The 22,612-nt window shown below is 52.3% G+C and overlaps 1 protein-coding gene across 3 annotated transcripts in view; it reads right to left on the bottom strand.

Moving 5' to 3' along the window:
• LOC125447845 (MAP/microtubule affinity-regulating kinase 4) overlaps positions 1-22,612 on the bottom strand; it is a 114,778-nt gene that overhangs the window by 65,104 nt on the left and 27,062 nt on the right. For all 3 annotated transcript variants that reach the window (XM_059640941.1, XM_048522622.2, XM_048522623.2), the window contains exon 2: positions 4,512-4,709. In XM_059640941.1, the coding sequence (XP_059496924.1) occupies positions 4,512-4,709 (198 nt within the window). The remainder of the gene's footprint in view (positions 1-4,511; positions 4,710-22,612) is intronic.

Genomic DNA, 22,612 nt, shown 5'->3' with positions numbered 1-22,612 from the left:
GTGAAAATGTTGCCCCTTAGGTCCCTTTTAAATCTTTCCCCTCTCACCTTAAACCTATGCCCCTCTAGTTTTGGACTCCCCCACCCTGGGGAAAAGACCTTGGCTATTCACCCTATCCATGCCCCTCATGATTTATTAAACCTCTATAAGGTCACCCCCCTCAGCCTCCGACACTCCAGGGAAAATAGCCCCAGCCTTTTCAGCCTCTCCATGTAGCTCAAACCCTCCAACCCCAGCAGGATGTTTGTAAATGCTTTTTGCGCCGTTTCCAGTTTAATAACATCCTTCCGATGGGAGAGAGACCAGAACAGGACACAGTATTCCAAACGTGGCCGAACCAACTTCCTGTACAGCTGCAATATGACCCTCCCAACTCCTGTACTCAAAGCTCTGCCCAATGGAGGCAAGTGTGCCAACGCCTTCTTCACCACCCTGTCTACCTGTGGCACCACTTTCAAGAAACCCTACACCTGCAACCCTCGATCTTTTTGTTCAGCAACACTCCCAGGGCAGGGCCATTAGCTGTGGCAGTTTGTCTTAACAAAATGCAACACCTCACACTTCTCCGCATTAAACTCTGTCTGCCACTTCTAACTTGCAAATCTCACTGCACCCCTCCGATCAAACTCAATCCTTCCAAAGACCGGAAGTTGACCTCCTCCCCCTCTTTCCCAGTACGTTCCTCCGCACACACTATTTTTCTGAAGGTTTCTAGGAGTATCACCACAATCCCACCTTCGGCACGGCACGGCAAGTCTGAGATAACAAAGTGTGGAGCTGGACGAACACAGCAGGCCAAGCAGCATCTCAGGAGCACAAAAGCTGACGTTTCGGGCCTAGACCCTTCATCATAGACTCCTGAGATGCTGCTTGGCCTGCTGTGTTCATCCAGCCTCACATTTTATTATCTTGGATTCTCCAGCATCTGCAGCTCCCATTATCCCTGAAGGCAAGTCTGAATTGGGGCTGTAAGGCCTTCAAGATGGTGCTGAAGGAGGCGGGGATGGGGGAGCCAGGTCCTAAGAAAAAGGGGGAAGGGGGAAAGGGGAGGGGCAAGAGAGAAGAGGAAGGGGTATGGGGAACCGGGTCGGGGGGAAGGGGTTGGGAAAGGAGGAGAGACGGGGGAAGGAGAAAGGGGTTGGAGAGAAAAGGGGGAAGGGGGAAGGGATTGGAGAGAAAGGGGAGAAAGGGAAGGAGGTTGGAGAGAAAAGGGGGAAGAGGGAAGGGGTTGGAGAGAAAAAGGGGAAGGGGAAAGGGGTTGGAGAGAAAAGGGGGAAGGGGGAAGGGGTTGGAGAGAAAAAGGGGTTGGAGAGAAAAGGGGGAAGGGGAAAGGGGTAGGAGGAGAAAAAGGGGAAGGGGGAAAGGGGTTGGAGAGAAAAGGGGGAAGGGGGAAAGGGGTAGGAGAGAAAAAGGGGAACGGGAAAGGGGTTGGAGAGAAAAAGGGGGGAAGGGGGGAAGGGGTTGGAGAGAAAAAGGGGAAGGGGAAAGGGTTGGAGAGAAAAAGGGAAAGGGGAAAGGGGTTGGAGAGAAAAAGGGGGAAGGGGGAAGGGTGTAGGAGAGAAAAAGGGGAAGGGGAAAGGGGTTGGAGAGAAAAGGGGGAAGGAGAAAGGGGTTGGAGAGAAAAAGGGGGAAGGGGGAAGGGGTTGGAGAGAAAAAGGGGGAAGGGGGAAGGGGGAAGGGGTTGGAGAGAAAAGGGGAAGGGGAAAGGGGTTGGAGAGAAAAGGGGGAAGGGGAAAGGGGTAGGAGAGAAAAAGGGGAAGGGGAAAGGGGTTGGAGAGAAAAGGGGGAAGGAGAAAGGGGTTGGAGAGAAAAAGGGGGAAGGGGGGAGGGGTTGGAGAGAAAAAGGGGGAAGGAGAAAGGGGTTGGAGAGAAAAGGCGGAAGGGGGAAGGGGTTGGAGAGAAAGGGGGAAGGGGGAAAGGGTTGGAGAGAAAAAGGGGAAGGGGCAGGGAGTGGAGAGAAAAGGGGAGAAAGGGAAGGAGGTTGGAGAGGAAAGGGGGAAGGGGGACAGGGGGAAGGGGTTGGAGAGAAAAAGGGGGAAGGGGGAAGGGGTTGGAGAGAAAAAGGGGAAGGGGAAAGGGGTTGGAGATAAAAGGGGGAAGGGGGAAGGGGTTGGAGAGAAAAGGGGGAAGGAGAAAGGGGTTGGAGAGGAAAAGGGGGAAGGGGGAAGGGGTTGGAGAGAAAAAGGGGGAAGGGGGAAGGGGTTGGAGAGAAAAAGGGGAAGGGGTTGGAGAGAAAAGGGGGAGAAAGGGAAGGAGGGTGGAGAGAAAAAGGGGGAAGGGGGAAGGGGGAAGGGGTTGGAGAGAAAAAGGGGGAAGGGGGAAGGGGGTTGGAGAGAAAAAGGGGAAGGGGAAAGGGGTTGGAGATAAAAGGGGGAAGGGGGGAAGGGGTTGGAGAGAAAAAGGGGGAAGTGGAAGGGGTGGAGAGAAAAAGGGAGGAAGGGGGGAAGGGGTTGGAGAGAAAAAGGGGAAGGGGAAAGGGGTTGGAGAGAAAAAGGGGAAGGGGAAAGGGGTTGGAGAGAAAAGGGGGAAGGGGGAAGGGGGCAAGGGGGCAGTGGGCTTGGAGAGAAAAAGGGGGAAGGGGAAAGGGGTTGGAGAGAAAAGGGGGAAGGAGAAAGGGGTTGGAGAGAAAAAGGGGGAAGGGGGAAGGGGTTGGAGAGAAAAAGGGGAAGGGAAAAGGGGTTGGAGAGAAAAGGGGGAAGGTGAAAGGGGTTGGAGAGAAAAAGGGGAAGGGGGAAGGGGTTGGAGAGAAAAGGGGGAAGGAGAAAGGGGTTGGAGAGAAAAGGGGGAAGGGGGAAGGGGGAAGGGGTTGGAGAGAAAAGGGGGGAAGGGAGAAAGGGGTTGGAGAGAAAGGGGTTGGAGAGAAAAGGGAGAAAGGGAAGGAGGTTGGAGAGAAAGGGGTTGGAGAGAAAAGGGATAAAGGGGAAGGGGTTGGAGAGAAAAGGGGGAAGGGGGAAGGTGTTGGAGAGAAAAGTGGGAAGGGGGGAAGGGGTTGGAGAGAAAAGGGGGAAGGGGGAAAGGGGTTGGAGAGAAAAGGGGGCGGGGGAAAGGGGTTGGAGAGAAAAAGGGGGGGAAGGAGAAAGGGGTTGGAGAGATAAGGGGGAAGGGGAAGGGGTTGGAGAGAAAAGGGGGAAGGAGAAAGGGGTTGGAGAGAAAAGGGGGAAGGGGGAAGGGGTTGGAGAGAAAAGGGGGAAGGGGAAAGGGGTTGGAGAGAAAGGGGGAAGGAGAAAGGGGTTGGAGAGAAAAGGGGGAAGGGGAAGGGGGGAAGGGGGAAGAGGAAGGGGGAAGGGGGGAAGGGGGAAGGGTTTGGAGAGAAAAAGGGGGAAGGGGGAAGGGGTTGGAGAGAAAAGGGGGAAGGGGGAAGGGGGAAGGGGGAAGGGGAAGGGGGAAGGGGGAAGGGGTTGGAGAGAAAGGGGGAGGAGAAAGGGGGAAGGAGGAAGGGGTTGGAGAGAAAAAGGGGGAAGGGGGAAGGGATTGGAGAGAAAGGGGAGAAAGGGAAGGCCGGTTGGATGAGCCAAAGGGGGAAGGGGTTGGAGAGAAAAAGGGGAGGAGAAAGGGGTAGGAGAGTAAAAGGGGGAAGGGGGAAGGGGTTGGAGAGAAAAAGGGGGAAGGGGGAAGGGGGTTGGAGAGAAAAGGGGGATGGGGAAGGGATTGGAGAGAAAGGGGAGAAAGGGAAGGAGGTTGGAGAGAAAAAGGGGGAAGGGGGAAGGGGTTGGGAGAGAAAAGGGGGAAGGGGGAAGGGGTTGGAGAGAAAAAGGGGAGGAGAAAGGGGTTGGAGAAGAAAAGGGGGAAGGGGGAAGGGGTTGGAGAGAAAAAGGGGGAAGGGGGAAGGGGTTGGAGAGAAAAAGGGGGAAGGGGGAAGGATTGGAGAGAAAGGGAGAGAAAGGGAAGGAGGTGGAGAGAAAAAGGGGGAAGGGGAAGGGGTTGGAGAGAAAGGGGGCAAGGGGTTGGAGAGAAAAAGGGGGACAGGAGCAAGGGGGTTGGAGAGAAAGGGGGAAGGGGGAAGGGGTTGGAGAGAAAAGGGGGAAGGAGGGAAGGATTGGAGAGAAAGGGGAGTAAGGAAGGAGGTTGGAGAGAAAGTGGGAAGGGGGAACGGGGTTGGAGAGAAAGGGGGAAGGGGGAAGGGGTTGGAGAGAAAAGGGGGAAGGAGAAAGGGGAGGATGCGCGAGAGAGGAGACTGGCGGGGGAAGAGCGGAAGGAGGGGAGACAGCAGAAGGCATGTGTCTGGGCCGGTCGGGGACGGGGAGAAAAGGAGGGGGAGCAGAAGGGGAGGGGGCAAGTGGGCAGGAGAATGGAGTTGGGGGGCAAGTGGGTTATGGGGAGAGAAGGAAATGGAGAAAGGTGCAGAGGGGGCCTTAGCTGGGTAAGTGAGAGGGAGGGTGGGAGGGAGGAAGAGAGAATTACAGGGAGTCACACAGACCTGCATCCCCAACAACCCCCTCCCCCAGCAGCCACCCCAGCAAGGGGCAGTTCCTATGCCCCACCCTCCCCCACACACCCCGGTGACCTCTCACCTCGCGGCTGGTCAGGATGTGCCTTGCTAGCTTCACTTTGGCAAAGTTCCCTTTTCCGATGGTCCGGAGCAGCCGGTAATTCCCGATGTGGGGCTGTTCGTCGGTGCAGGAGGCGATGGAATTCCGACAGCGCGCCCCCAGGGACCGGCTAGACCACGTGGACCCCCTCTCGGAGCGGTTCTCCATGTGCGAGGAATGCTGAGGGAGCAAAGGGGATGCTCCTGGTTAGATTTCAAACATCATCCACAGCCCAAAGTCAGGACATCCTGTGTTAAACCGTCATGTGCATTTATGTAGCACCTTTATCAACATTTGCAGCAGTTCTGTAGGAAGGATCTATCCACAGAAACTGAACCTCATTGGTGCAAATGAGCAAAAACTCAGAGGGAGGTTGTCTTAAAGGGACAGACGGAGGGGGAGGCGGCAACGGACGAAGGGGGGGCGGCGATGGATGGAGAGGGGGCGACGACGGAGGGGACGCCTGGAGGGGAGGGAGGGACGGAGGTAGGGGAGGGACGGACGGAGACGCAGCTCCTGGGTTGAAGGTACGGGCCTCCGATAGTGAGGTGATTAAATTCTCAGACTCTGAGATCTTGAGAGATCTGGCCTGGAAGTGTTCTCAGGGATCGGGGAATCTCGGACAGACAAAACATCAACGTCAGAGACCCCTCACCCACCCCCCTCTCTGTCTGCCATCATAGAGTTGTTTTGTAAAGTGGTTTCCTTTGACGCTGCCCCCAACCTGTTCCAGTGTCAGCTCCGAGGAAATCATTCCCTGTCTCCGAATGCCACCAAGGTGTGGGCACATAACCCAAAGCTGAGCCTTGCAGCTGGGCAGCTGAGGAAGGGCCTCATTATTCCAGGTAGAGCCACAGACTCACACAGCCCAACTCGTCCGTGCTGACCACAAAATCCCTGCAAAGTGGAAGCAGGCCATTCAGCCCATCGAGTCAACACCCACCCTCTGAACAGCATCCCACACAGATACACCCCTCTGACCCTATCCCTGGAACCCTGTATTTCCCACGGCTAACCCACACAGCCTGCGCACCCCTGGACACTATGGGTAATTTCCCACGGCCAATCCATCCTAGCCTGCACATCTTTGGACTGTGGGAGGAAACCGGAGCACCCGGAGGAAACCCGTGCAGACACGGGGAGAATGTGCAAACTCCACACAGACAGTCGCCCGAGGGTGGGATCGAACCCAGGCCCCTAGCGCTGTGAGGCAGCAGTGCTAACCGCTGAGCCACCACGCTGCGCCAAAGAGATAGCCTAAATTTACCTAGTCCCATTTACCATATCCCTCTAAATCCTTCCTATCCATGTCCCCATCCAGATGCCTTTTAAATGCTGTAACTGTACCAGCCTCCACCACTTCCTCTGGCAGCTCATTCCATACACGCACCACCCTCTGTGTGAAAACGTTGCCCCTTAGGTCCCTTTTAAATCTTTCCCCTCTCACCTTAAACCTCTGCCCCTCTAGTTTTGGACTCCCCCACCCTGGGGAAAACGCTTCATCCAAGGATCCTTGCATAAAAAAAAACTTACCTGTACTTCTCTCCCGGAACATTTGTCAATCTTAACCCATCATCCTTCTGCTTTTCTGCCAGTGGGACTAGGGTTTCCCCTTGCTGTGCTCCAATAGGACCACCCCATTTCCTACATCGCAATAGCAAACGCCCACTTCAAAAGGCACCTTTGGCTGCCAGTCTGTCCAAAAGGTGGCAAAAGGCGCTAAATAAATGCACCCCTGGCTTCTCTTTCACCGTCAATGACACCCTTGGGGTTTCTTCCCTCCTGTGTTGTGGGATGCCTTTACTCGGCCTAGCAAGGCCTGGACTACTTGGAGTGAAGGATGGCCCAGCTTTAACTCGTTCCCCGCACACCAGTGCCCACAAACCCCTTCATCATGGTGGGGGTACCAACTGTGTGTCAAAACTGGGCCAGATCAGGCCGTTACTGCTATAGGTGGGTGTGAAAACATTAACGTTTCAGTGCCCAGGCACAGACACAGAGACAGGGAGACAGAGACAGGGAGACAGAGACAGAGAGACAGAGACAGGGAGACAGAGACAGGGAGACAGAGACACAGAGACAGGGAGACAGAGACAGGGAGACAGAGACAGGGAGACAGAGACACAGAGACAGGGAGACAGAGACAGGGAGACAGAGACAGGGAGACAGAGACAGGGAGACAGGGAGACAGGGAGACAGGGAGACAGACAGGGAGACAGAGACACGCTGACACAGAGACAGAGACAGGGAGACAGAGACGCGCTGACACAGAGACGGAGATAGAGAGACAGAGACATGCTGACACAGAGACGGAGATAGAGACACGCTGACACAGAGACAGAGACACGCTGACACAGAGACGGAGACACGCTGACACAGAGACGGAGATAGAGACACGCTGACACAGAGACGGAGACAGGGAGACAGAGACACGCTGACACAGAGACACACTGATACAGAGACGGAGACAGGGAGACAGAGACACGCTGACACAGAGACACGCTGATACAGAGACGGAGACAGGGAGACAGAGACACGCTGACACAGAGACACGCTGATACAGAGACGGAGACAGGGAGACAGAGACACGCTGACACAGAGACACGCTGATACAGAGACGGAGACAGGGAGACAGAGACACGCTGACACAGAGACGGAGACACGCTGACACAGAGACGGAGATAGAGACACGCTGACACAGAGACGGAGACAGGGAGACAGAGACACGCTGACACAGAGACAGAGACAGAGACAGGGAGACAGAGAAACAGAGACACGCTGACACAGAGACGGAGTCAGAGAGACAGCACTGACAAGGCCCCTCATGCTCCACCTCAGCAAAACCTTACGGGTATGGTATATGAATCTCATCGCTAGAATGATGCTAGGCATGTAAATCATACCCTAAAAGAGTCTGACAGAATATATCACAGCATATCCATTTGGCTGTTTGTAACAAGCAACAGCTTGGTGGTACGATCGCTGGACTGTTAATCCAGAGACCCGGGTAAAGTTCTGGCAACCTGGGTCCAAATCCCGTCACAGCCGAATTTGAATTCAATAAAAATCTGGAATTAAGAATCTAACGATGACTGTGAATCTGTTGTCAATTGTTGGAAAATCCCATCTGGTTCCCTAATGTCCTTTAGGGAAGGAAACTGCCATCCTCACCTGGTCTTGCCTACTCCAGACCCACAGCAATGTGGTTGACTCTTAACTGCCCTCTGGGGCAATTAGGGATGGGCAATAAATGCTGCCTGGCCAGCAACGCCCCTCATCCCATGAATGAATATAAAGAAAGCATCTGAAACTCTGCAGAAAGTGACATTTCCCTGATCTTGAACAGTGAACCAGACGCCCTTTGCTCAATGGGCCAAATGGCCTGTTTCCACACTGTAGGGATTTTAGGACGATGAAAATAAAATGATTTCTTACCCTCTCCACCCAGAACTGCCAACGACTTGAGTTTAAGATCCTTATCCCACCACCGCACCTACCAAGCTTTCCCTCCAAGGCTCTACCCCCTCCCTATCAAACCCTCGGAGATCTCTCCCTCGTCCAGTTTCCCCACATCACACGGACTGCAGCAATTCAAAACGGTGGCTCGCTACCACCTCTTTGGGGGGCATATGGGGAGACGGGCGACACCTTAATCCCATGAATGAATCGGGAAGAAAATTCCGCGGCTGCCCTCAGTATTTATTCCTCAATAAACATCACCTTTGCTCGGAGACTTTGCTGTATACAAAAGCAGCTGCTCCATTTCCCTATTACATTAGCGACGACACATTGTAGGGCTTCGGAAAACTCTTTGAGAGAGAGGGGGTTAGGGCGAAAGGCGCCACGCAAATGCAATTCAGACACACCGATGTTTAGGGCCCTGCCATCGGAAACCACACCCAAAATCCCCACCCCTGCCCCCGACATTTTTAAAATGCAATCCGTCCCCTCTTATTCCTGCCTTTTCACCTTGAAACAGTCGGAAGACCGCGATGACAAAGCAATCCCAAAGATAAGGCAGTCTCAGATGGAGGCTGCCCGGGTGGGGGTTTATTTATTTCAGGGGGGCCTCCCCCCAACCCCCGGGAAACGCAATCCCGGCCACTCGCTCCCGTCCCTCGAGAGACCCCGGAGACCGTCAGTTAGCAGAGTTAACGTTTTGAGTCCGGGGCCCTCCTTTCGAACTCTGCTTTCTGTCTCCACAGACCTGCTGAGTTTCTCCAGCAACTCCTGCTTTGTTTAATTCATTCCCGGGATGAGAGCGTCACTGGCCAGGCAGCATTTATTGCCCCCAGCCCTAACTGCCCCAGAGGGCAGTTAAGAGCCAACCACGTTGCTGTGGGTCTGGAGTCACATGTAGGCCAGACCAGGTGAGGATGGCAGTTTCCTCCCCTAAACAGATGGGTTTTCCCCGACAATCGACAATGGATTCATGGTCATTGTTAGATTCTTAATTCCAGATATTTTATTGAATTCAAATTCTGCTGTGGCAGGATTCGATCCCAGGTCCCCAGAGCCTTAGCTGGGTCTTTGGACTATCAAAAACCGAAAGGAGTTGCAGATAGTATCAGAGATAATGGGAACTGCAGATGCTGGAGAATTCCAAGATAATAAAATGTGAAGCTGGATGAACACAGCAGGCCAAGCAGCATCTCAGGAGCACAAAAACTGACGTTTCGGGCCTAGACCCTTCATCGCCAGCTTTTGTGCTCCTGAGATGCTGCTTGGCCTGCTGTGTTCATCCAGCCTCACATTTTATTATCTAGGAATTGCAGATGCTAGAAATCAGAAGCAAAAATGGAAAATAGCTGGAAAAGCTCAGCAGGTCGAGCAGCATCAGTGGAGAGAAATTAGTGTTAAAGTTTCCAGTCTGTTGACCCTTCCTCAGAGCAGTTCTGCTAATGGCTAGTCTATGACCCGAAATGTTAACTCTGATTTCTCTCCACAGATGCTGCCAGACCTGCTGAGCTTTGCCAGCAGCTTCGGTTTTTGGGTTTGGATTAACAATCTAGTGAAAATAACACTACGCCGTCACATTCCCCTATTAATGTTCAGTTTATTATGCTCGGTTCAGATTTCCAGTACCCGTGGTTCTTTAGGGTTTTAACTCTGAGTTTAAAAATGCCTCATTTCGCACCCCCTCCACCCTCGCTCTGAGTGGGTGCGGGAGGGGGTTGCGGGTCACTGTCTGCATTGTTCACCTGCATATCCCTGCGCTGAAATTCGCTGTCTGACCGTCTGTAGAATTTCCGACAAACGACGGCCAACTGTTCCTTTCAGTAAACAGAAAGCATAAGTTGCTGGAGAAGCTCAGCAGGTCTGTGGAGAGAAATCAGACTTTAACATTCCAGTGACCGTTCCTCAGAACCTGACATGAAACGTCAACTCTGATCTCTCTCCGCTGACGCTGGCAGACCTGCTGAGCTCTTCCAACAATTTCTGAAATCCAGCGTCCGTAGTTCTTTTGGGTTTTTAATTTTACAAACATATACGCTCGAGAAATCCACAAACGCTAGCTTTCCAGCCCTTCACCCCACTTCAAGCTTCATTTTGTTTCTCCGTTTTTGTTCTTACACACCCCTCCCTCTCGAACCACGAGGGATCACTGCACTCTCTCAGGACAGAGCCCTGGGGATGTACAGACTGGTCTGACTGACATCTGTTAACGGGGAAACTGCCGAGTCTATAATTAATGGCAGCATCTCAAGGACGTGACTGATCAGGGAGAGACAACTGAGATTTGTCAAGAGTCCTGACAAACCCTAATGGAACCTCTTATTGCGAGGAAGTTATCGAAGTATTGGATGGGAGGGAGGGGATGGTACCGGATATTATTTCACACAAACTTGGAGAAGGTGTTTGATTAAGACACTGGGGCTCAGGCAACTAAAGGCAAATTCTTAAATAACAAGCTGTAGAGCTGGATGAACACAGCAGGCCAAGCAGCATCTTAGGAGCAGGAAAGCTGACTTTTCGGGCATAGACCCTTCATCAGAAAAAAAAACTTTTTCTGATGAAGGGTCTAGGCCCAAAACGTCAGCTTTCCTGCTCGGCCTGCTGAGCTTTTCCAGCTCTACACCTTGTTATCTCGGATTCTCCAGCATCTGCAATTCCCATTATCTCTGAAAGCAAATTCTTAACCTGGCTAGTGATTAGGCGAGGCACAGTAAGCTGTCAGTTCCCGAATTACAGAGCCATACAGTATAGAAACAGGCCCTTCGGCCCAACTCATCTGTGTTGACCACACTTACAAACAGTTTACCTAAATACTGCTACTGCACCCAATGTAGGAAACGCTTCCCCAAATATGGTGGGGGGGTTGGTGGGGGGGGTGGGGGGGGGAGCAGTGGTGGACAACAGAACCCTAGTTTAATGCTGCACCTGAATGATGGGATACCCCGATCTATTTCCCGCATCAACCTGTTGAGAGACCCCATTACAAAACCTCCAGGGCAGGCAGGACTTGAACCCCAGATCTTCTGGTCCAGAGGTTGGAACACTACCACGGTGTTCCACGAGGGCCTTTCACAGGTCCGGCGTAGCTCCTTTGCGACGCAGTGTGGCAAACGGGAAATACATCGGGCTTCTTCCGCAACCAACGGCAACCCGTCCCTCACGTTGCCCTTCCGCCCCTACACTTGCATTTAGATAGCGCCGCGAGGACGAGCCAGCGCTCCTGGGGGGAAGGCCAATGCCACCCGAAGCCAGCAGTGGAAGATTTCCGGGTGTTTGGCCGCAGGAGCTGAGCGTGGGACGGAGGGCTATTTTATTTCGCCCCTGAAAGCGGCGAGCTGGTGTGAATTGGGAAGGTGACACCTGAAGGGAGGATAGTGGACACGAATTCAAAAAACAACTTCCGAAGGGAATTGGGTGCAGGATCCGAGAAAAAGAAACTGCAGGAGCAAAAAGGAAGGTGGAGGTGGGCGGGGTGGGGGGGGGGTGCGGTGGTGGGGAGGGTGGCCTATTCAGAGGGCTATCACAGGGAGGACGGACCCAAAGGCCACTTCTGGTGGATATTTCCAGGAGCAATATAGGATCGTGAGGAGACAGCGCGAGAGGGGAAAAGGGAAGAAACACTCTCTGCCCTTTATCTTCACTAACTCTTAATTCTTTCTCAAGTATTTATCCATTTACTGGGAGACGGAGGGTTCCAGAACAGTCTGCCGAGTTTAAAATAACCCCCTTCCCCTACCTCGATCAAACCTATCCCTCCCTCTTTCGGGATTTATTGAAGGGCATGACTGCGTGTCCAAGACGCTACTCAAATGCATACCTCTTCCAGAGAAGCAGGCTGGGGATGGGCGGTGGAGGGGGGGGGGGGGGAAGACATTGGGATGTGACACAAAGGCCCTGGACCGTAACGCATTGCCCAAACTTCACAGTCTCCCCGCTGTTCCACACTTCACATCCTCGATGGGAAACAGATTCAAAACTAGATCCTCTCCTAGGCCCGTGGTTCCCAGGGGACAGGGCTAATGACCTCATGGAGCCAGCAATTTGCCTCTGAGCTCTGGTCGAGGCCTAAACATTGACCATTTTCCAAGGAGTTAGATATGCTTCCTACGGATAAAGGAATCTGAGGGTGCGGGGACAGAAAGTGGGAACGGCGGACTGAGTTGGGTGATCAGCCACGATCCTATCCAAGAGCAGAGCAGGCTCGAAGGGCCGAATGGCCTGTTCTTGTCTCTTATGTTTCTTTGCTTCACTCACTGACAGGATATGGGTCTCCCTGGCTAGGCCCAGCATTTACTGCTCAGAGCGCTGGGGTAAGAATCAACCACATTGCTGTGGTCTGGAGTCACGTGTAGGGCAGACCAAGTGAGGATGACGGCAGTTTCCTTCCCTAAGGGACATGAGTGAGCAGACCAGATTTTTTCATTGAATTCAAATTCCAGCGTCCCCCCCAGCAGGATTCGAACCTGGTTCCCTGGAAGATTAGCTGGGTCTCTGGATTAGTGAATAATACCACTCGGCCTCCACTTCCCAATCATACAGAGACTGATGAGCGAGAGGATATTCTGAAAGGTCATTGGGGAACTGGAACACAAACAAAGCTTTCTATCTCTCTCTCTCTCGATCCGCCGAGCGACACGTCCCTGTGACTGCACTCAGGACTCTGATTATTTACAGGGACTCCCCTTCTCTCGTTCAAAGCTCATCGAGATTCCAGCCTCCCAGTCGCACAGACTGCGTCCAAATCGCCCTCATCCATCGCACACCCCACCCCACCCCCGCCTCTCCCCACAACCACCTCACAGCTTCTCCCGGTCTCAGCAACTCCCCAACCCGAAATCTTCTCAAGTCCCCTTGTGTCCTGTGACCCTCCAAAGTCTCCACCTTCCTCAAACGCCAGCTCCTGACCAACATCTTAACCACCCAACCGCATACCCCCTCGACCTATGCCATAAGCCAGGTCCATTGGGAATCGGGCTCATTGCGCACAGTAAGATCCTAGAAAAAGCAATTTAGTCACTGATTTCATGGGCAATAGGTTGAGTACTGGCGTAACCTCTTTCATGGCCTCGGGATATCCAAGCCAGTGAAACATTTCCGATGTGCGGCCGCCCTGGAGGAAATTTGGCAGCCAATGCACAGCAAGCTCCCACAAACAGAAATATGATTGTGTGCAGATAACCTAACGTTCTTCTTCATCTTCAAAATAAAATGCCGATTGAGAGGTGGAAATTTGCCAGGAAAATCAAGGGGAGATTCCTTGTTCCTCTTGGAACGGTTAACGTGGGGCCTGTGTATTACCCAAACAGGGTGCTTCAGGGGACCATTACTGCGTCTGACAGTGCAGCATCCCCTCAGTAATGCGCTGGATTTCTGCCCTCAACACCGCTGGACGGTGGCTTCAGGATCCTCGAAGTCAAGAGGCCTGGAGTAACCAGCCGTGTCGAAGCCTTAAACTGTTTATTCAACTGTGAGGTGAACAACGAGCCCATTGTGAGCCCTCGGCTTATACTGCAGAAGCCAAGCAGTGATTTATGAATGAAAGCTTTCTCTCCCTCCGCTTTGTTACTGCAATTGTTAGTGGAAAACACTTCCCGAGGAGAGAATGTTTCACAGCCTCAAGCCCGAGACCTACCTGCTCCCGCCCTCAGCCCCGGGCAGACAGAACCCCGGGGACCTGGGAGATGGAGCTGCGCTTTCATCTGGCTCCACACAATATGAAAACATGCCACTCGATAAATCAATGAGTGTGCTTAGCCTGTAGGTGAAAGCACCTTTAACAGGGCCTACTGTACTGTATCGCCACGGCAACCGGCCCAGGCAGACAGTTTACCGGATTGAACCGCGATCAGGTGTGACAAGGCAAAAACCAAACATAATCGCAAATCCCGATCCTGTCCAGTCTTCTCACAAGTGTTTAAGGTGCCTTTATAGACCTATATTTTCTTCAGCAGGTGTACGGCTGTGGCACAGAGTGGCTGCAAAGTTGTTAAAGGCCATTCAAGGGGGCGAGCTGCTCCCAACCCCTCCCCGTACACTTTGAGGGGTCGCTGCTCCTTTAAAGGTGGGAGGGTGGGGGGGGGAAACGGGGCGACGGGGTATGTAATGGTCACGCTGGGCTACTCAAATAAAGTGACAGAAAAGCAAAAGCGGTGACTCTTGGCCCACAGCAACGTGGCTGACTCTCAACTGCCCTCTGGGCAATAAGTGGTGGCACTAGCCTGTGACATCCTCATTCAGTGAATCAATTTAAAAAATCTTCCCTTCTGACTCTCTTTTATATTAATTTATCCACAATGCCCTTAGCGAGGGTTTTTGACCCAGAGACACTGAAGGAACGGCGATATATTTCCAAGTCAGGATGGTGAGGGGCTCGGAGGGGAACCTGCAGGGGAGTGGTGTTCCTGTGTATCTGCTGCCCCTTGTCCTTCTGGATGGAAGTGGCCGTGGGGTTTGGAAGGTGCTGCCTGAGGATCTTTGGTGAATTCCTGCAGGACATCTTGTATATGGTACACACTGCTGCGACTCAGCGTCGGTGATGGAGGGAGTGAATGTGGTGCCATTCGAGTGGGGACTGCTTTGTCCTGGATGGTTTCCAGCTTCTTGGGCCTGCCCCCATCCAGGGCAAGTGGGGAATATTCCATCACACTCCTGACTCGTGCCTTGTAGATGGTGGGACAGGATTTGAGGGAAGTCAGGAGGGGAGTTACTCACCACAGGATTCCCAGCCTCTGACCTGCCGTCATCTCTTCTAGGGAGGCAGGCTTGGGGACCGCTTTGCAGAACACCTTCGCTCGGTTCACACTAAACAACTGCACCTTCCAGTCGCGAACCATTTTAACTCCCCCTCCCATTCCTTGGTCAACATGTCCATCATGGGCCTCCTGCAGTGCCACAATGATGCCACCCCAAGGTTGCAGGAACAGCAACTCATTTCACTTGGGAACCCTGCAGCCCAATGGTATCAATGTGGATTTCACAAGCTTCAAAATCTCCCCTCCCCCCACTGCATCCCAAAACCAGCCCAGTTCATGCCCACCTCCCTAACCTGTCATTCCTCTCACCTATCCCCTCTTCCCACCCCAAACCCCATTCCCATTCCCTACCCACTAACCTCTTCCCACCTCCTTGACCTATCTCCTCCCTAACTCCAACACCTACACTCACCTTTACTGGCTCCACTCCCACCTCTTTGACCTGTCTATCTCCTCTCCACCTTTCTTCTCGTCTATCCATCTTCTATCCACCTCCCCCTCTCTCCCTATTTTTATTTCAGAACCCCCTTCTCCTCCCCCATTTCTGATGAAGGGTTTAGGCCCGAAACGTCATCCTTCCTGCTCCCCTGATGATGCTTGGCCTGCTGTGTTCATCCAGCTCTACACCTTGTTATCTATAATCAACCATCTCTCTGGCACCAACACATCACCCCTCTTAACCTCCAATTATTTCAAGTGAGGCCCCATTCCTCCTCTCAGGGGACATTAAAGATCCCACGGCCCACTTGTCTTCGAGGAACCAAGATTTTTTCTCAGTGGCCTGGATCATATTTAATCCATCTACAACTGCTCTGCAGTTACTGTCACATCCTGACCTGCAAGATCTCACTTTACACAAGCTGTCTATCACATGACGACAGCAACAGGGAGGTTCCTGGCCAAGAGCCAGGTTCTTGTGACTTAGAAACGGTTAGGACTTAGAGCAGAGTTTTAATATAATGCCCGAGGCATGACAGTTGTCATTTTGATAAACAATTACTCCACATTTCTCCTAGAATTGCCCTGCAGAGCAGAAGCAGCCATTCAAAGAAAAAGAACGAAGAAAATTACAGCACAGGAACAGGCCCTACGGCCCTCCAAGCCTGCGCCGATCAAGATCCTCTGTCTAACCTGTCACCTATTTTCTAACGGTCTGTGTCCATTTGCTCCCCGCCCATCCATGTACCTGTCCAAATATATCTTAAAAGACGCTAACGTGTCTGCGTCTACCACCTCCGCTGGCAACGCGTTCCAGGCACCCACCACCCTCTGTGTAAAGAACTTTCCACGCACATCTCCCTTAAACTTTCCTCCTCTCACTTTGAACTCATGACCCCTAGTAATTGAGTCCCCCACTCTGGGGAAAAAGCTTCTTGCAATCCACCCTGTCTATACCCCTCATGATTTTGTAGACCTCAATCAGGCTCCCCCCTCAAGCGCCGTCTTTCTAATGAAAATAATCCTAATCTACTCAACCTCTCTTCATAGCCAGCACCCTCCATACCAGGCAACATCCTGGTGAACCTCCTCCGCACCCTCTCCAAAGCATCCACATCCTTTTGGTAATGTGGCGACCAGAGCTGTGCACAGTACTCCAAATGTGCCTGAACCAAAGTCCTATACAACTGTAACATGACCTGCCAACTCTTGTACTCAATACCCCGCCCAATGAAGGAAAGCATGCCATATGCCTTCTTGACCACCCTGTTGACCTGTGTTGTCACCTTCAGGGAACAATGGACCTGAACACCCAGATCTCTCTGTTCATCAATTTTCCCGAGGACTTTTCCATTTACTGTATAGTTCGCCCTTGAATTTGATCGTCCAAAATGCATCACCTCGCATTTGCCTGGATTGAACTCCATCTGCCATTTATCTGCCCAACTCTCCAGTCTATCTATATTCTGCTGTAATTTCTGACAGTCCCCTTCATTATCAGCTACTCCACCAATCTTAGTGTCATCAGCAAACTTGCTGATCAGACCACCTACACCTTCCTCCAAGTCATTTACATATATCACAAACAACAGTGGTCCCAGCACAGATTCCTCTGGAACACCACTGGTCACAGGTCTCCAATTTGAGAAACTCCCTTCTACTAATACTCTCTGTTTCCTGTTGCGTAGCCAGTTTTTTAATCCATCTAGCTAGCACACCCTGGACCCCATGTGACTTCACTTTCCCCATCAGCCTGCCATGGGGAACCTTATCAAATGCCTTACTGAAGTCCATGTCTATGACATCTCCAGCCTTTCCCTCATCAATCAACTTTGTCATGTCCTCAAAGAATTCTATTAAGTTGGTAAGACATGACCTTCCCTCCACAAAACCATGTTGCCTATCACTGATAAGCCCATTTTCTTCCAAATGGGAATAGATCCTATCCCTCAGTATCTTCTCCAGTAGCTTCCCTACCACTGACGTCAGGCTCACCAGTCGATAATTACCTGGATTATCCTTGCTATCCTTCTTAAACAAGGGGACAACATTAGCAAGTCTCCAGTCCTCTGGGACCTCACCCATGTCTAACGATGCTGCAAAGATATCTGTTAAGGCCCTCGCTATTTCCTCTCTCGCTTCCCTCAGTACCCTTTGGCCCACTGATCCTCCGAATAGCACCCCACCCTGCATTCCCTGTGGCTAACCCACCCAGTCTGAACATCCCTGGATACCATGGAATTTAGCACGGCCAGTCCACCCTAACCTGCACATCTTTGGACCGTGGGAGGGAACCCACGCAGGCACAGCGAGAATGTGCAAACTCCACACAGTCACCTGAGGGTGGGATCAAACTCGGGTCCCTGGCGCTGTGAGGCAGCGGTGCTAACCAGCTGAGGCACCATGATGCCCAGTTTTGTTACATATTCATCTACCAGGACAGCTCTGTACAGCATCTACAAACGGACACTCTATCCAGGCGACTCTTTCAAAATAGTACAATACCACAGAGACTACATTTTAATAACTAAGCATTGGACATTTTGAGTTCCTACTATTGTTCTTTACACAGTTGTCAGGAGGAGGAAAATCATCAGATTTCTTTTAAACTTCCTCACCCAGCGATATTGAATTAAGTTCAAATCTCGCAGTGTCCCAAACAGAACAGGTGCCTGCAAGCTTGCGGTTTATGAGCCAACACGAAAACTGCATGGGATCGAAGAAAACCTGAAGACAGCCGTAGCGGGGAGAGGCTGGAGAATACTAAACAGGCCAGGCCCGACTATCCATTCGCGGCACGGGCTTGCCAAACGTATTCTGGGCTCACATCAAGGTGCGCTCGTGGGACACTTGTGCCACAAAGATATTCTGCCCACCGCAACACTGAGCAACGCCGCCGGCGGGCTGGCGAGCCGGTGAGGTGCCATCTAGACGCGCTGGCCAGCTGTTGAGCTATGCGACCCAGTCCATTCACGGCGCTGTGTTCTCTGACTGTAATAACCACATACTCAACCAGCCCTCGCTTGTGACATGAAAAGCAGGAGGCCCGCCAGGAGTGACTCTAGAATTAGGGACACGCTTGGTGGACGGGAGTGACTCTAGAATTAGGGACACGCTTGGTGGACGGGAGTGACTCTAGAATTAGGGACACGCTTGGTGGACGCTCCCGAGGGCTCTAATCGCTAAATTTAAACCGAGATCGGAACGGGATTCATTGATGCGCACTGCTCGTCATATAACATTCAGGCTCTCTCTCTCCGTGACTGCAAAAGGAATTTGTCCAGATTTTGCAGCCAGGAGTTTGAGGAGCCTCTAGTTCCCCACTGCGTTCTCAGAGTCATACAGCACGGGGGGGGGGGGGGGAGGCGGGGTGGGGTGAGGAAAAAGGACGGGGTGGGGGGGGGGAGGAGGAGGAGGAGGAAAGATGGGGTTGGGGGGGAGGAGGAGAGACGGGGTGGGGGGGGTGGAGGTGAGACGGGGTGGGGGGGGGTGGAGGTGAGACGGGGTGGGGGGGGGTGGAGGAGGAAAGACGGGGTGGGGGGAGGAAAAAGGACGGGGTGGGGGGGGAGGAGGAGGAGGAGAGACGGGGGTGGGGGGGGTGGAGGTGACACGGGGTTGGGGGGGGGAGGAGGAGGAAAGACGGGGGGGGAGGAAAAAGGACGGGGTGGGGGGGGGGAGGAGGAGGAAAGATGGGGTTGGGGGGGGGAGGAGGAGGAGAGACGGGGTGGGGGGGTGGAGGAGACACGGGGTGGGGGGGGAGGAGGAGGAGGAGGAGAGACGGGGTGGGGGGGGAGGAGGAGGAGGAGACACGGTGTGGTGGAGGAGGAGACACGGGGTGGGGGGGGTGGAGGAGGAGACACGGGGTGGGGGGAGTGGAGGAGACGACACGGGGTGGGGGGGAGTGGAGGAGGAGACACGGGGTGGGGGGGTGGAGGAGGAAAGACGGAGTGGGGGGGTGGAGGAGGAAAGACGGAGTGGGGGGGTGGAGGAGGAAAGACGGAGTGGGGGGGTGGAGGAGGAGGAAAGACGGGGTGGGGGGGGGGGAAGACGGGGGGGGCGAAGATAGGGAGTAAAAGAGGGGAAGGAAAGAGGGGGAGTGAAGAGGAGGGGGAGGAGCCACAGGAGAAGGGGGCACTGGGGAGAAATGACAGGCAGGAGAGATGGGGAAGAGGCTCAGAGAGACAGGGAGCCGAATGAACAACAGGGGTTAGACCATACTGTAGCTATTAAGAGTGTGAATTTGTTTTGGACAGGTTTCGAGGCAGAGGTGCAGTACTTCAGAGGGTGCTTTGGGTTATCCTTTCAAATTGGGAATAACGGAACCTGAACGGGTAAGGTCCAGCTCCCAATGGGCCAGAATCTTTAGTTTCTCAGTTGCTGTTGCTGGGGGGGGGGGGGGGGGGTGCAGTTTTAGAAGCTGCAGTATATCTGCCTCCTTGGGTTTTCTCTCGATGATTTTCCTGCTGGTTTGGAGTTGTCGGAGAGACAATTTATTTTACTGAATTTGCCTTTGGCAAGGGCGTGTGGTTGTGGGAGGTTACTGAATTGGAACAGTTGCTGTTCAGGAGTTCAATAATCTGTGATCCTGCTAAGTTTTCCAATAGAATGAAGTTATCCCAATTTCTCTTTTATTCTGTTGTCCTTCATCTATAGTGTTTTGAATAAACTGTGTCTCATTTCAAGGCTGGTAGTTTGACCAATCAAATTGCGTCTGGAACACAACACCTTTAAAACAAGTTTAAAAAAAAGTGGGCTCCAGGCTACCTCCTTTATATATTTCGGGGGGTTTTGGGCTGTCCATAACAGGCAAAAGGAAGGAAGGTGTAGGAAAGGGGAAGGGGGAGAGGGGTGGAATATCGTGGCGGGAGAGTGGGGGGTGGGGGGGGGTGGGGGAGGAGGAGGAAGCCCACACAGAGTGGGGGTAAGGAGAGATCCGTGGGGCAAGGAAGGGTGCAGCAACAGGGTGGGGGTGCAGTGAGGAGGGGGGGGGGTCAAGCGGGGTAGCGCGGAGGAAGTGGATTCTCACGAAAGCTTGGTAAACCAGGATAATGCAAAGGTTAAGCAGAAAAATCGCAGGGGTCCCACAAAACCGGAGGTACAGCAATCAAACCATCTGAGCGTTACAACAACATCCAATTAAATAGCACCCTCAGTGACACAAAACCTCCCAACAACATGGAAAGGGCGTTACCTCTTGGTGGGGGGGGGGGAAGAGAAGATCTAGAACGGGGAATAAGGGGGTTCCCATCTAATACAGAGTCATACAACATGGAAGCAGGCCCTTCGGCCCAACCAGTCCATGCTGAACACAGTCACAAACTAAAGCGGCTCTACTTTCCTGCCCCTGGCCCACATCCTACCAAACTTTTCCTATTCACATACTAATCCATAGTGATGATGAGGGAAACTTTCTTTTCTCTCGGACAGAAACAGGGTCGCAGAGGCGGGTGTGGGGGGGGGACGGGGGACGGGTGGGAGCAGAGTTAGAGATGCAAGGTTAGTCTTAGGTGGGAGAATTTCCTCTTCCTTTCACAGAGTGGGAGCTCCATTACATTCCAAAGTGGCTCAGATCCTGACTCAGCGCAGTGTAGGGGACAACCTGGGATCTTCCTGTGCCCTCCCCTCCCCTCCCCAGACAGGATAAACAACTGCGCACAGAAAGTCCCACGTTGTGCAACAGTGATGAAATAAAAACATATCTACACACACACACACACACACTCTCCCTCTCTCTCTCTCTCACTCACACACGGGAGCTTTCAACATTTTCGAAAAGGGAAACAGATTTCAAAATAACCGGTTTAACAAATTTGCTATTACCTCATTTGCAAGTGAAGGGACAAGTGTCTAGGTTGTTTTATCTCTCAGCTACCATCACCCATCCACCTACAAGCCCCTCCACCCTCAGTCCCCTGCACTGTGTCTCACTCCTGACCCACGCCAAGAAACTCAGCAGCTGGGCAAAACGCCCTTTTGAGTGGAAGGAAATAATTTATTTTTTTCCAAAAAAAATGGCTGGGAAGAAAGGAAGGGAAAACCGGACTTGCATTTACGTAGCACCTTTCACAAGCACAGGCTGTCCCAAAGCGCTCTTGCGGATTGTAGAGCTGTACAGCATGGAAGCAAACCCTTCCACCCAACTTGCCTGTGCTGACCCGATATCTTCAACTTCAAACAGTCCCCACTTGCCACTGTTTGGGCCACATCTCTCTAAACCCTTCCTTTTCGTATATCCATCCAGATCCAGATCCATCAAGTGTTGTAATTGTACCAGCCTCCACCACTTCCTCCCCCCACCCTGGGGAAAAGACTTTGACTATTGACCCTATCCATGCCCCTCATGATTTTATAAGCCTCTATAAGGTCACCCCACAGCCTCTGGCGCTCCAGGGAAAATAGCACCAGCGCGTCCAGCCAGTCCCTCTAACTCAAGCCTTCCAGTCCTGGTAACATCCTTGTACATCATTTTTTGGACACTTTCCAGTTTAATAACATCCTTTCTGTAGTACAGCGACCAGGACTGTACGCAGTATTCCAAAATAACCTAACCAACGTGCTGTGCAGCTATATTTTGGTTAAAAACATTTTTAATTTTCCCCCAAAACTACCTACATCAAAAATTTGTATTTGCATATGAAGCACAAGCTAGGCTCCCTGTTTTGCCAGGGCCGTATATTCTAATGTGGAAAGCCCCTACAATTTCCCAACACAGTAAGATCAAATTTCCCACTTGGCACCCCTTTTCCAGAACTCGACCTGTGAGGTGGAAAATTCGTGCCGTCCTCTTACTATTCTGTCCGTGAAATTTGCTTCCTGGAGTGCACTAGGTTTATTCAAGGCCTAGTGAGTTAGAAACGGCGTTGAGATCTAGGAGGCGGTGGGGGTGCAGAAGAAGCAGGAAACCGGACTGGAGGACACAGTTGGGTTATCCATTGTCTAAGTCAGGTGTTGGAAAAAGTGCCAGAAGGAGCAGGATTGAATGAAAAACCTATATTCCTTTAAGAACCCATCACATTGCATTCATAGAACATAGAACATTAAAGCACAGTACACGCCCTTCGGCCCTCGATGTTGTGCCGACCTCTCATACCGACCTCAAGCCCATCTAACCTACACTATTCCATGTACGTCCATATGCTTGTCCAATGATGACTTAAATGTACCTAAAGTTGGCGAATCTACTACCGTTGCAGGCAAAGCGTTCCATTCCCTTACTACTCTCTGACTAAAGAAACTACCTCTGACATCTGTCCTATATCTTTCACCTCTCAATTTAAAGCTATGCCCCCTCGTGCTCACTGTCACCATCCTAGGAAAAAGGCTCTCCCTATCCACCCTATCTAACCCTCTGATTATTTTATATGTTTCAATTAAGTCACCTCTCAACCTTCTTCTCTCTAATGAAAAACAGCATCAAGTCCCTCAGCCTTTCCTCGT

Source organism: Stegostoma tigrinum, chromosome 39 (genome assembly GCF_030684315.1).
Source record: "Stegostoma tigrinum isolate sSteTig4 chromosome 39, sSteTig4.hap1, whole genome shotgun sequence".
Taxonomy (NCBI): domain Eukaryota; kingdom Metazoa; phylum Chordata; class Chondrichthyes; order Orectolobiformes; family Stegostomatidae; genus Stegostoma; species Stegostoma tigrinum.
The sequence above is the reverse complement of the archived record's forward strand: the minus strand, read 5'-3'. Positions and strand labels throughout refer to the sequence as shown.